Source organism: Toxorhynchites rutilus, chromosome 2 (assembly GCF_029784135.1).
Source record: "Toxorhynchites rutilus septentrionalis strain SRP chromosome 2, ASM2978413v1, whole genome shotgun sequence".
Taxonomy (NCBI): domain Eukaryota; kingdom Metazoa; phylum Arthropoda; class Insecta; order Diptera; family Culicidae; genus Toxorhynchites; species Toxorhynchites rutilus.
Window position 1 is genome coordinate 156528372 of NC_073745.1, and position 15449 is coordinate 156543820.

The 15449-nt window shown below is 38.5% G+C and overlaps 1 protein-coding gene across 1 annotated transcript; it reads right to left on the minus strand.

Moving 5' to 3' along the window:
* Window positions 1-704: 704 nt before the first annotated feature.
* On the minus strand, window positions 705-2341 carry LOC129771044 (uncharacterized). The gene is made up of 2 exons (XM_055774321.1): window positions 2265-2341; window positions 705-1709 (listed from the first exon to the last, which is right to left on the minus strand). The coding sequence occupies exon 2, from the start codon at window positions 1707-1709 to the stop codon at window positions 819-821; it is 891 nt and encodes a 296-aa protein (XP_055630296.1). The 5' UTR covers window positions 2265-2341; the 3' UTR covers window positions 705-818.
* Between the last annotated feature and the right edge of the window lie 13108 nt (window positions 2342-15449).

A 15449-nucleotide genomic window follows, 5' to 3' on the forward strand; every position in this document is an offset into this window, starting at 1 on the left:
TAAACCAGTTCATCAATTCATTGGCTTTCCCGGTAAAATTATTGAGTCCTTTTACAAAATCGGGAATTCTCCCTAATTTTGTGAAATTTTCCATCATCTCCACTTGTCCTGCTACTGGCAGTTGTGGTGGAACGAAGGCAGGATTCATTATCTTTGAAAAATAGAAATCTAACCTGGATTTTTTACCGTTCTTCAGTTTTATAAAGAAAATAAATCAAAATTTTCACAAAAAAAAATATATCTCACTTCACACGTTGTTCACACGCACGTTTCTAATCACACTGGTTTTTATTTCGATTCAAAAATTATTATTAATGAGGATAATTAACTTACATGAAGGACCGTGTCCTTAGTACGGCCAGCATTTGCAAATCTGGACTTGTAGTAGGATGACCCTCGATGTGGAGGAGGCTGCAGCAGGTAGTTCCGGATATTCCGTTTTGCTTTTAGCTACTACGGTCCGTAGTACCGATCGGGGAGTGTCCCTCGGTGTCTGCAATCTCGCTTAGTCGGGTGTGGTGCCGGCTCCTGGGACCGGATATGATGTTGCTATCGGATATTCACTTTTTTCGGATTGAGGAAATTTTCACAACACTCACGACGTTATCCGTTTTCCACTACAAGGGTCCCTATTCGGGCGCCACTTAAAATAAACGGGTACGGGATTACTTTTTAAAAAATGATGTATTCCATTTGACGGTCAAACTAAGACTAACTTTATTCTTCTCTTAATGCTAACATGATCGTTTATCAGCTAAACCCTAAATATGACAACTCAGCTCCATGCGGGCGGGCCTCGGATGATGTTTATTTTATGATCACGCTTCCAATTCCTTCGCTAGCGGATCCGATGTTTTGTTTATCAGCCAAGCAGCATAATATCCGCCTGGTCTACAAATTCCATGCGATGCTCGATCGTTAACTCGCGCAGGACAATGTGGAGAATTCGAAAAATGACCGTGTCTCCCACAACTGAAACACGCTACACGATCATGTGGATTTTGGTTGCTGCGGATCATCGAATTTTTCACAGTACGGTGAACTGCTTCATCAAACTTTGGAACCTGCAATCCTCCAATTTTTTGCTCCTCAACATGATAAACTCTCTCATCATTTAGTTGAGAGCTAGACAGACTCTTAACTTGTTCCTCAACACTTTCAATCATAGCCCCTAAAGCCTCGATTTGTGAAAGAGTTTGATCCTTCTTCAAGATCCGACTGCGCAATTCGTTAGATAAACATCCTTGCACAATGACATCTATCAGAGTAATTTCAGTTAAAACCGTTGAAATTTCTAATGGATACTTCTCGAGACCACATTCAGATATTTGTTGTCGTAAACGGAGTACATACTGCGCAAAGTGTTCATCCTTCTTTTGCTTCATCGCTCGTAAACGATGTCTTTCAAGCGTATCCTGTCTCACTGGTTTAAAGAAATTATCCAGTTTTTCAACCGCGAGATCATACCAACGTTTCTCGATAGCGACCATAGGAAATTTTTCCGTGTCCAGTAGGTTAGCAAAAACTCGTTGTAACTGCGGACCACCAAGGTAGAGCATCTTGGCTCGCATTATCTTCTGGTCATCAATATTATGAGCCTCAAAGTAACACTCAAGAGTGCCTTTCCAAGATTTCCATTCTTTCGCTAACCGAGAGCGCTCGATTTGTTCATAATAAAACGATGGTATAGCACGCATTTCTGTTTCCATCTGTAATATTGGAATGTATTTAAAAAAAAATCTCATTTCTCTTTACAATCCAATCTATCAAATGAATTCAAACAAAGCAAACGTTGTTACTATGCTTATAACTAAAACAAGTTAAGTGTCGCTGCCATGGTTAGTACCTAACAACTTTTTTTTTTATTTAATTTCATATTGCACTTTATTCTGCACATTATGAAAATTTAAATTTCGCTACCACATCAGGGATTCAAAATCCCACCGGTACCATCAAGGTAGAACCTCCATTCACAGGATCCGAGATCCCATCGCTACCATATAGGTAGAAACTCCATATTATGGATTCGAAATCCAAACGCTACCAAATGGTAGAAACTCCATTAGAATACGTAACTTAATCGCTACCAGACTGGTAGAAGAACTCCATTCATCGGACACGAAATCCGACCGTTACCAAAAAGGTAGAATCTCCAGACCGCTACTCAATGTAGAAACTCCTTTCAAATTCTACCGTTGATAAATCACACGGACAATTTGAATTCATTTAATAATTGAATGTAAAAAAATATATATATTAATTACCTTCTGCTTTCACCTCGTCGCCAGATTATAGAAACCAGTAATCTTTTACTTCCGGATATTATATTCACACCGTTAACACGAACAACCGTTCTTCGTTAGAGTCCAAGGAAGAATACTATTTTATTTATCTGTTCCTAAGATATTTCAAGGCCTGCTATTATATACATTTCTCTACAGTTGGAAGTGAAAGCGAGGAAGAGATATCTCGCGTTCAAAAGCAGCTGAGTAAGCATTTCGAAATTGTTGATCTCGGCAATGTAAAGCAAGATGCTGAACTATAGGTGTTTCGTTCTTGACACTTTCAGGACATTACGTGAGACGAGTAGCGAGACGTAACTTTCAGAATTGTTTACTTCTTGTTTGGGTGTGTGGTTATGAATTCAATGTCAACTCTTCTTCTTCTTCTTCAATGGCACTAACGTTCCTAGAGGAACTTCGCCGTCTCAACGTAGTATTACTTGCGTCATTTTTATTAGTACTTAGTTGAGATTTCTATGCCAAATAACACGCCTTGAATGCATTCTGAGTGGCAAGCTCTAGAATACGCGTGATCACAGTGCAAGTCGGAGGAAATTCCTTTGACGAAAAAATCCCCCGACCAGAACGGGAATCGAACCCGAACACCCGGCATGTTAGTTATGACGCTAACCACTCGGCCAAGGGAGCACAATGAGCACAATGTCAACTCGCTAAGGAAAATAATTGAAGGAAAAAATAAGCAAATATATATTCGTAGAATATAGTGCACAACCTCCTTTTGCTCTAGCCAATTACTTGTAACGGCCCTTTCCGGATCTCCTTCCCGGTATATGCACAGCATTCTCCTCCTCCCTGAGCGAAATCAGTGGAGCCACAATCAGCGTTATTTTTTGTCACCATCGCCGTAAGCTGATAGTACTCTTTTCCCCGCCGATGGGAGCCAAACAGAAGTACATTTTGCTTGGAAAGAAAGGCGAAAAGATATACTAAAACATCCTTCTGCACTGTTATGATTCGACAATAAAGCGCGAGCAGCTATTTTGCCAACGAATGCATTTGTCACCAAAAGATACGACTTGTTTTGTAAACAAATTTGTTTTTTCACGAGCAATGGCCGAACAGCAATTTTGACATTGCGGTCCACCTATAGTACAACGCCTTGATGTAAAGTACTTCCTCGGGCAGGAAATACGGAGAGAAAATGGAGTATTCAATGTTAGTTTGACGAATTACATTGAACAACTGATTATTAGAACAGGTCTTATCGAAGCGAAAATAGCGAAAACGTCCATGGATCCAGGTTATTTGAAAGACGAGGGTAGCAGTAACTCTATATTGCGGTATGTGCACGCCCGGACATTGCGACAAGTGTCGGAATTTTATGTCGGAAATTCAGTGCTCCCACGGAAGCCGACTGGACAGCAGCGAAGCGTATAGTACGTTACCTAAAAGGTACGAAGAAATGGAAACTGCAACTTGGAGGTAAAAATGCTAAAGGATTGGTGGCATTTTCGGATTCGGATTGGGCAGGAGATAAGAGCACGCGAAAATCAACGACTGGATACGTTGTGTTCTACGCAGGAGGAACAGTCTTCTGGGTGAGTCGTCGGCAGAGTTGTGTAACGATGTTGACAATGGAGGCCGAGTATGTCGCTCTGGCTGAGACGTGTCAGGAGGTTATCTGGCTGAGGCGACTACTCGAAGATTCTGGCGAACATCAAGTTACAGCAACAGTGGTCAATGGAGACAACCAAGGCTGTTTAAGCATCGCACGTTCAGAAAGATCCAGCAAACGTTCCAAGCTCATTGAGACCAAACATCATTTCGTTAAGGACAGAGGCAAGGTGGTGCTACAGTACTGCCCTACGGAACAGATGCGAGCCGATGTGCTCACGAAGCCCTTAGGTTTCGTATGGCACCAACAGTTTGCAGAACAGTTGGGATTAGTGAAATCGACCGAAAGTAATGGAGAGGATTAAACATTGAGGAGGAGTGATGAAATATTCAATGTATTACCCCTCACCAAGTTTATCAAATGACAAATGGCTCTTCAGGCAACACTGTATCTGTCTATGTATATGTAAATATAAATTCAAATAGCAACCATTTTTGTATCGACACACATTAAAGTATAATCTGTTCTTCCGTGAAGTACCGCGAGTTTTTATTCATCCTTCCAAAGCAAATACATGTTAATCTACTTGCGCTCTGTGAAAACTCTGTCCGCCCACAAAAAAGAACTATGGATATAAAATGAAATTATAATGCTTTGATTGATTTTCCCAAAAATAGACGTTAACTTTTCGGACAAACCAATATGAGCTATCCTGATTTATCCTGATTTTTATTTTCATTCTTCCTGATTTTTTAAAATTATAGTTGGCAATCCTGGTGGTAGCTGAGAGCAGAAAAACTACCGAAAAGGGTCAATTTAGTTTTGAACTCAAAATTGAGTAAACATGTTACAAGCATTTTGCTTAAGAAAATTACAATATCGTTAAACTTTTCAGTTTTTTTTTACAAGCGTTCTCGTTGTATTTATCCATTCCGTCCAGCGCAATCTGCTTCCCACCTCTATTCAGTTCAGCTGCACCCATTCGCAAACAGTTCGCTTGCAGAGTACGTTCGGAACAGGGATGCCAGGTGATTTTTTCAAATGTCTTCAAATGGTACAAAAAAATGTCTTCACATAAATTCATAACTTATTTTTGACAAACATTGAATAAGCCTTCAATTATTCAATGTTTATTCTAATTGGCATTGTGATATAGTGCATTTCTTTAAACTTGCCTTGAGGTTTTGAAGTTTATTTCAATAAATGTGAATGAAAAATATATTATATTCCGCAACTGCGAAATAAATTTTATGAGTTTAGGAATGATAATTTGCTTGATATGCCGTTGATTGAGTGAATATCGCCTCAGTTCTTCCACAAAAACGGATCTGTGATAACTGAATTTGTTTATTTCAGTTTTGAAGTTTTGGTTGTAACTCAAACTATATCCATAAAACTAATTATTGAAACGGTATGTAACCAAAAAATCTTCGTTTTGAAAAGTTTGAAAGATCTAGGTTAATCTATATCTAGTATAGGCCCAAAATAATAGAAATACAGGGTCTTTCATATTAAACGCTCACGCAAAAAAATCGAATAGCTACTTATAGAAAAAAAATTCGCTCCGTCGATGGTAACACTGCATTCCCCACTTCGGGACGATAATTTTCGACTACTAGTTTAGTCTGATAGGATTGTTTTTAGTGTCAAAATGTACAATTTACAATAACGTGTATTTTTAGTGAAATCGTATTACTCGATCAACCGAAGCCTTAACACTAGAAACACCGAAACTTATTATATACCTATATTGCCCAAAAGCAGTCAAAATGATCGCTTTGAGATATAATATCTGATGTGTAAAGAAATTTATTTAAAATTAATTTTCAATATTATGTCATTTACAGTTACATAACAAGTTATTAGTGAATATGATTTTTGGACTATGTATGTATTTTTTTTAAATGAAAGGAAATCTTTTCATGTGTTTTTATTACTTATATACATTTTCACATATTCATGCTTAGAATCTAGAACAGCTACTCTTCTATTTAGTCCGATTTTATATACTGTAAGAACACAATTCTCTGATTTGCATAACAGAGTTGAAAAACGAGGCATGTTATCTTCCGTTTGATTATCTGATTTGGATAGTTCCCTTTTGTTTCCTCTAATGGTTCCCCTAATGGAATTGTTTTTTTTTTGTCAATAATTTTGTCGCGAGTTACATACTAGGGAAAATCGGTCGTGATATTTCTTGAACATTTCTTGAACAACAATTCTCGAACAGAAATGGCTTGACAAGATTGAGAACAACGTGTTCACTGAGAAGCATTAATGATATTTCCCCAAATAAGAAAAACCATTTAAAACATTCATTCCAATTGTATGCAAAATGTATTGAGTTTATTAGGCATATACTGTGAAAATCTGCATCTGGTTTTTGTCGAAAATACTTGTTCGTCAACTCAATGATGACTATTGACGTGACTATTCTCAATAGTCTCAAAGCTCCCAATAAATGCACCAATTTCAGATAATTCTGTTGTTCAATCATTCTTCAAAATTCAGCAGTCTACATTTGTGCTTTTTTTCTATGCTTGATAATATTGTTATCTATTATCAACGAGATAAGACCATCTGCCATAAAATGCCTCGTTTTTGCATTACCTGTTGGCCCTTTCACCCTACACTTTTTCATATGAAATTAGAACAAGTATTACTGCATAAAGATTCGAATAATAATTACTACTTTAGATTCTTGAAAAACTGAAATAAAGGAGGGGGGGAGGTAACTACAGTTATTAATAGACACAGTTATATTTCGTGTAAAAGATCAGAATTTCCTAAGGAACTGTGCCATTATATACATTTTATTGAAAAATTGGAAAGCAGCCAAAATGACTTGCTTGGGCAATCTAATGTTAATGAACCTTGTCCTCTTATGGTAAGAATTTCAACATTTCTCGTCGTCGATTACTTCCTCTGGGGGTACGTGAAGGATCGTTGCTATGTTAATAAGCCACAAAATTTGGAGGAACTTAAAGAACAAATTTTCAACAGCATCGAAGTCGTAATGTTAAAGTTGTGCATGAAGAATTTTGTTCACCGTTTAAAACGCGTTATCGAAAAAAGGGTGGTCACATCAAAAATATCCTAAAGTAAGCTTTATTTTCGTTTTTTAAAAATAAAAATTGGTTCACTATTGTGGAAGTTATTAAGATTTGTTGTGTGAGCGTTTAATCTGAAAGACCCTGTACAATGTCACAATCATTCGAATCTCGAGCACAAATGACACTGAGAAAAACCCCTACTTCTTCAGACGATATTTTTGTCCGATAGCTAGAATTTCACGGAAATAATATCTCTCAAGTCAGCATGTTCGCTATCATACTGAAATGTCTTCACATATTTCATAATGTCTTCAAAATGTCTTCATAGTAAGTCAAATGTCTTCAAAATGAAGACATGTCTTCAAACCTGGCATCTCTGGTTCGGAATCAGTTCGTTCACAGTTTATTCTCAATCAGTTCGCTCCCAAACAGTTTACTTTTGATTAGTCCGTTCACAAACAGTTCGTTCCCAAACAGTTCATTCGTAAACGCTTCGTTCATAATCAGTTCGTTCGCAAACAGTTCACTCTCAATCAGTTCGTTCCCAAACAGTTTACTCTCGATCAGTTTGTTCACATACACCCATACCTCGCTATACGGCCGCTCTTTATACAAATGATAATCTTTCTTACAATCTTGTGTTGTGATTTTTTGTTCTTCTTGTCATTTTTTTTAAAGTTATTTCTAAACTTTTCACCTGTTCCACAAGACACCAGAACTTTTCTTTCACCACCGCTTTCTTGCACTCGCCGCCGACTTTCATCCAGCAGTTTCCCCTTTACGTAGTCAACCGTGAGATTTAGGTAGACTCGACAGCAATCGAAAAAAATATTCTAAGATAGTAGAAATGATTCATCGTGATTGATGACTCTTCATTGGAAAGTAATACATTATCGCACAGCCTAAGGTCGAGGACATAGTAAATGAGGTACGATGCGATGCGATGCGGTGCGGAACGATTAATTGGAGCTCATCACGTTCTATGACATACTGATCGCTTTAGATCGCGCATTTTTTGATGTTCAATTCCACTCCATTCTACATGTAAGCAACCCAGCACCAGGATGATAATATTCATTTTGTAAACAGTTGAATTGTGAGATCGTTTTTATCTGTGAACATGGTAAATGGAAAGCCCTTAACTTAACGTTTTCATTATATGCATTATGTAGATGAGAATAAAGTTATATAATTCATCGGTTCACTCGCGGCAAAACACTCCACACACAGTTTCGCCGCATTGAAAACGCGTTTACTCCGGGCGGTTTGCATTTGTTTCCACAGTCGTAAACAAAAGAGCTTTCTTGCAAACGATCCCGCGTCCGCGCCCGCATCGCAAAGTAAACAACCACATTGAGTTGTATTGGTGGGATTACATTGCTTCCCCTTGCTTTGTTCGAGTTCGTCAGCTTCTATCGAACAAAATTCTCTTCGTACAATCAAATTTTCGTGCGTACTCCGAGCCAATATAACCTTAGCCTAAGACTCGTACTTTAATACGTTTTCATCTGAACTCGTGAACTACTTTGCTTCTCCTTCTCCTAGCATAAAATAAATAATCAATATAACGAATAAAATAGGTAAATTTCTACGAGTTTACTCGCTGCTCACCCCCTCTCACAATGCAACAAGCAGCATGTTGGAGAGTTATGCACGCTATTAGTTCTCAATCATTGAATGCATTACAAAAACAATCGTTCACGCATCTATCTTCTTCATCTTTTAATCGCCGATGCAAAAAATATCCAATGTACAGATTCGGATTTTAAGTACTCGGCTGTTACTTCAGACGCCTCTTTCCTCCAACCCTCGAAACGTCCGAAGTAACAAAGCAATCAAAACAACACGAAGTCGTACTTCGGTCGTTTGAGTTTTTGTTTCTTTCAGGTGTTGTTATCTATGTCAGTGCAATTCAACGAGTGATGACAATAATAATCTGTCTTTAGAATGAAATGTTGATGTTTCGATTGTTCTTCAGTAGTTAGTTTCAAATTCTTATCGTGAAACGTAATATGTCCAATGTGCAAACAGGGATAGTCAAAACGTCCAATGTAACATTTTTCGCTCCGAGGCTTCAAATTTGAGCTCAAATCACGGAACAACTGTTACGATTGGTTTTTCAGAGTTATTATTGACTGCTAGTGGTAAAAGTAGTGATAAAGATCGATACCTTTTAAGAAAATTCGCGGAATAATGTTCGGGTCTTCAACTTCATTTTTCTCGAGTTGACGAAAATGTTACATTGGACCTTTTCAAAAGTTGAGACGTTGACGGAACGTAGACGTTTTTTTCCGTAACGTTCTATGTGAATCGCACATTATCATCCACCCAACACTACATCCCTGAATTCATTAAACCAGATACGCTCAGAGAACAGCAGACTGTTGTTATGTTTCAGAGCTACAATGAGCTACCACGATAGTGTGACCAGTCTTCCGAAAAACATTTACACATGTCCACGCGATGTGAAAATTCCATGTTTTTGTTTGAATTCGAACATGATTCTCGCTAGTGTTGAGTGTCTATCCCCAACACGAACAATGGTACACAAACATAGACATGTGAAAACAAACACGATGTTTATAATTCAAGAACATCATGTACAAACATATCACCCGATGTCGCAGTATTCATTGCTTTCGTTTCGTTTCTTTTCATACACGGAAAGAAATTATTCACCCCAAAACATTTCTTCGTAGAATACTTTTTCACAGAAACGAACTTGAAATTTAGTTCGCATTTCAAAAATTGCACGAACTAAGATGCTATAAGTTCATGCACCAAAATATATATTTTTATTAAGGCTCATATGGCGTCAGCCTAACGGGGCCGGGAGTTCAATATTTTGACAATGTTTGCTTACAACTATGTTAGTAATATGTAACCGATTACTCGCGGTTGGCTCGAGGTTAGTATTACAAGTGTTCTCATAATTAGGATGTTGCAGTCTTCAGTGCTCTGTACGTGTGCCCGACATGGGATACTTCCTATTGAGATGCAGCTGACCGTTAATCAGCAACGACCCCCTAGTCTGCACCCCATATCTAGCGTGGTGCGTCTTTTTCGACTCGAGGAATCTAGGATAGAATGATCACTAGCCGGCGCAATCATCAGCTCGTGTAGAGTTGTCATGAGCGGTACAACCTTTGGCTCTTGTTGAATCATCAGTGGACTGCACAACCTTCGGCCCGTGTATCTGTAAAGAGTGTGTGTATGTATTGCCGCGACTATGTAAAAGTTTATAGATCGTTCATGCACATTTTGCAAGTCTGATTAAATAATCCTTGGTTTCGTTCAAAGAAAACATTCTCTGAATAGAAAGAAGCTTTCTATTTTTTTTTTGCGTGCATGTTGGCAAATAAAGTCTGGGGAGCCGACTGCATAGCGGGCGACGTCGTACGAATGCTGACCAAAAAAAAAATGGGTAGGTTATATCTATGATATAACGCAAGGTTGACGTGGGACTACCTTAGCTTAGCAATCATTAGTTTGTATTGATTAAAATTTTGATTGAATGAAACAATTTCCGAATTCAATTGAATTCAATATATTTGCTTTGTGAGTAAAAAGATTGTATAATGCCATGTAAGGTCAATTCATGCAATAGATTATATTCTTCGTTACAAGTAAATTTAATGACGGTCCTTTTACGTTTGGTATGATGACATTTTGGTTTTGATGTCTATGTTAGGCAAACACATTTCAGTCAGAACAAAAATGACCCCGATTTGCATGTATTTGCAACGCCGATTTCCCCACACACCTCGGTTTAGAAGTCTTTATTAGGCAAACACATTTCAGTCGGAACAAAAATACCCCTGACCTGCATAAATATACAATGCCAATTTCCTCAGACACCTTGGTTCTGAAGTCTGTGTTAGGGAAACACATTTCAGTCGGAACAAAAATACCCCCGACTTTCATGTATTTACAATGCTGATTTCTCTAACGCTGCTTGGTTTTGAAGTCTGTGTTAGGGAACACATTTCGGTGCGAACAAATATCCCCATACTTTCATGTGTTTGCAATGCCGATTTTCCTAAGGCTGCTATGTTATGATGGCTGTGTTGGGGAAACCGTAAATCGGACCAATCAAAACAAGGTAGTTAGGGCGTTTAGATAACGCTCAACATTTTACAGTTATTCGATTGTTTATCTAATAAAAAATAACATTTTATTAATTGCGATAGAAGCGTTGAAATATTCCGTATCAATTGATGCAAACATCTTTCCGATCCAGTAAGAAATGTTCGAGTTATAAGCATTCGAAATCTTGCATTTTTTCCTGCATGTTCTATGTTGAGGTTTTCATTTTACCCCCCATATACTCCGGTTAGACGTAGTCCCACGTCAAAAAATAAATACCCAAAAATTAGTTTTAGATGCAACCTTCAGCGGCACACAGCAGAACCAGCAGAGAAATGTCAGCGGCTAAAATACACCATTAATTTCTCGATGTTATCACAAACTAAATGAAGGAAATAATTAAAAGCTACACTTACACTGCACTACATATGCTATGTGTGCATGCGATTGCATCATCCTTTCTTCTCCTCTTCTCCGCTCGTTTTATAGCTCAGGTCGCGATCGTCGCGAACAAGCAGTATTGGTCATTTGTATTCAAAGATCCAGCCAAAATTGTTGCTCCCGTGGTCGAGTGGTTAGCGTCACGCCTAACATGTCACTGCTGAATAATTAAATTTTAGTACTTGTTCAAATAGCTAATAATAGCGAATGTTACATGAATTCAATATATAAATTGATGCGTGCACTAAATAATGATATCAAATGTGAAAAACTCTCATATCAATCGATGTTTATTTTGTTCAGAACAAAAAAAGAGGTTTATTTTATTTGCCCAATATTTTTGATGAAGCACCCATTGTCATGAAAGGAAAGCATTTTTTCCATGTCAACATACCAACACACCACGCGTTGAGTGGTGGTGGTGTGGTGTCCGATTCGCTTCTTCTACTCTACGCACTGCCGGTGCTTGGGGTGAAAATGCAAGAGAAACTGTACACCATGTTCGAACATCATGTGAAACATTGGGATTAAACATCGTATGTCCAAACATACCACGAATACAAACATGTCACATTTTCTAACATAGGTACGAAAAAATAATGTTTGTACTCAAAAACAAAACTGTGAACAGCAGCGTGGACATGTTTATTCCGAACGCAGTGTTTTTTGTGAAACATGGAAGACTGAGTGTGACAACAGACAACCAAGAACGCGAGAAAAGATCGAGAGCGGCAGTGAGTGCCGTGAATGTGTGTGATGTTTTGTTTTGGTTTTCATCAAGTGGATAAAATAGGAAGAAAGGAGAGATAGATTGTACACTGAGAGAAATAATTAGTAAATATAACGAATTTTTTGGTAAATACTACCAATCTATAGTCATTTTCGACCGTACTAATAAACACATATGTCAAGCACAACCATGATTCGGAAGCCCAATATCGGCTACATTTTGTCGCCGAAAATGCACCTATTATACCTCCGTATTGCCTTATGGGAACAATGAAAATGGTTAATATGCGCTTTTCTCACCAGTTTTCAGATATGACAATATCCAAGCTTACTAATGTTATCGAGTAAAATATACTAATCTCTGGTAGGGATGCGGGTTTGTTGACAATATGTACAAAAAATTTGTACATTCTACTAATTTTGCATTACCAAATGTATTTGGTAGTTTTCGACCGAGGATTTTTCTAAGTGTAGAGTAGAAGAATAGATGTATAGTACCGTAGAATAGTCGTTGAGTGTAGTTCGTCTAAAATTCAAATTTGTATATGCTGTGAAAATAAATGTAAATAGTCCTGTGAAAGAAAATATATGTTGTTTCGTGCTGAATGTCGAGTTCGTGAAATTTAATAAATTGAATTGTGTGATTTATCGCACACCCAAATTACGAGTGTTCGTCCACGATTTTGGGTGGAATTGAACACAGCATTATTTAATAAGTAAACAATGTAACGGATAAAATAGGTAGGTTTTTACAATTTTACTCGCCGCTCACCTCACCTCACACCAGGAACCCAAATTACCAGTCGGCGATGACCTTTCTCAAAACCAGAAGATGAGAGTTTAGGTTCAGTTTTCTTAATTGGCCTTTTCCAAGACTAAAGACGAATGAACTGAAAAAGTCTAAAAGTTCTATTATTTAACAAAACTTAATCATCATCAACAGAACATTAGGCGTCGTGCACAAATTACGTAACGCTAAAAATCCGGATTTTGGGTCACCTCCCCCCACCCCTACGTAACGCAATTTCCTATCTCTAATACACAGAAAGTAACGCAACCTCGACCCCCCTCCCCACGTTATCGCGTTACGTAATTTGTGCACGACGCCTTACCGGCAAATGAACATTCAAGTACAAATCCTCAATAAACAAACAAAGAAGAATAAAGCAAAAGGAAGTGGGAAGAATTCAATAAATTGTGTAGAAATAAAATAAAAAATAAGAATCCAACAATACACCGTCGGCAGCACCAAAGTTATCCAGCAACAACAGCACTAATGACAACACCAACTGTTCTTTTCAGGATCACTAAAATTTTAGTTAATTTTTATTTTAACTAATTCAGTTTCCAGCTAGATTACTCCACGTGCAAATCGCATTATCATTTGAAAGATTCGAACAAGTGAAAATAAAACAATATATTTAAATTGACAGCCTTTTTTTATCCAAAATATATATTTTTATTAAGGCTCATATGGCGTCAACCTGACGGGGCCGGGAGTTCAATATTTCGACAATGTTTGCCTTATAACTATGAATATGTAACCGATTACTCGCGGTTGGCTCGAGGTTAGTATTACAAGTGTTTTCGTAATTGTGATGTTGCTGTCTCCAATGCTCTTTACGTGTGCCCGACACGGGATACTTCCTATTGGGATGCAGCTGACCATTAATCAGCAACGCCCCCTAGTCTGTACCCCATATCTAGCGTGGTGCGTCTTCTCGACTCGAGGAATCCAGGATAGAATGGTCACTAGCCGGCGCAATCATCAGCTCGTGTAGAGTTGTCATGCGCGGTACAACCTTTGGCTCTTGTTGAATCATCAGTGGACTGCACAACCTTTGGCCCGTGTATTTGTAAAGAGTGTGTGTATGTATTGCCGCGACTAAGTAAAAGTTTATAGATCGGATAGGAAGGATATGAAACAGGGACACAACGAAGGAACGTTGACATCGGCGTTTCTGAAGAACAGGTATAGATGAAGCAGAAGATCAGGATCACGGCTACCTAAGATATCCCGGACGGGGATATCCGATTGTCTGCCTTTTGCTCTCAGTGCTCTAGAGAGCTGAGAGCGAGCAGCATGGAATCGGATACACGACCAGACAATATGCTGGATGTCGTGGTAGCCATCGCCACAATCACATAGATTGTTTGCTGCGAGCCCAATGCGATAGAGATGCGCGTTTAGGTTTTAGTGATTGGACATAAGCCGAGATATCACGTGAATGAAATCACGACCTACATTCAATCCCTTAAACCAAGCTTCCGTCGAAACCTTAGGGATAATCGTGTGTAACCAGCGACCGAACTCATCTTCACTCCACATGCGCTGCCAACTAACGAGTGTGTCCTGACGAGGAATGTGATTCGTTATAAGCAATTTGCCTTTCAAAAAGTGTGCCTTCTGAAGCGCCCACCTTAGCTAGCGAGTCCGCTTTCTCATTCCCCGGAATCGAGCAATGAGAGGGAACCCATGCTAAGAAAATCTTGAATAATTTTTCGACCAAAACACTCAATAGATGTCTTATTCTTGTTAGGAAATAAGATGAGCGTTTATCAACTTTCATTGAGCGGATTGCCTCTATTGAGCTGAGATTGTCTGAAAAAATAAAATAATGGTCGATGGGCAGTGTTTCAATGATCCCTAGAGCATAGTATATCGCACCCATTTCAGCGACATACACGGAACAAGGATCTTTGAGTTTGAAAGAGGCACTGGAATTTTCATTGAAGATGCCGAAGCCAGTGGACCCGTTTATGCATGAACCGTCAGTAAAGAACATTTTATCAGATCTAACTTTCCCATATTCTGCCGAAAATATCGGCGGAATAGAATCGGAGCTTAGATGATCTGGGATTCAATGGATTTTTGTCGCATGGACAGATCAAAATTGACAGAGGAATTGCAAAAGTATGGGAAGCAAACTTGGTTGGAGATCCCCGGTGAAGGGTACACTTAATGGGTAAGGAAATCATGGTACAAAGACATAAAACTTGACTGAGGAGTCAGTTGGAGTAGATTTTCGAAGTTATCAATCACCAATGGATTCATGATCTTGCAACGGATGAGAAATCTGTAGAATAATTCTGTGAATCGAAGAGTAAGCGGGGGTACTCCTGCCAAGACTTCGAGACTCATCGTATGTGTCGAATGCAAACACCCCATTGCTATACGCAAGCAACGATATTGTATTCTCTCCAGCTTGAGAATATGAATCCTGGTAGCTGATCGGAAGCAAAAACTGCCATATTCTAACACTGATAATATCGTTGTTTTGT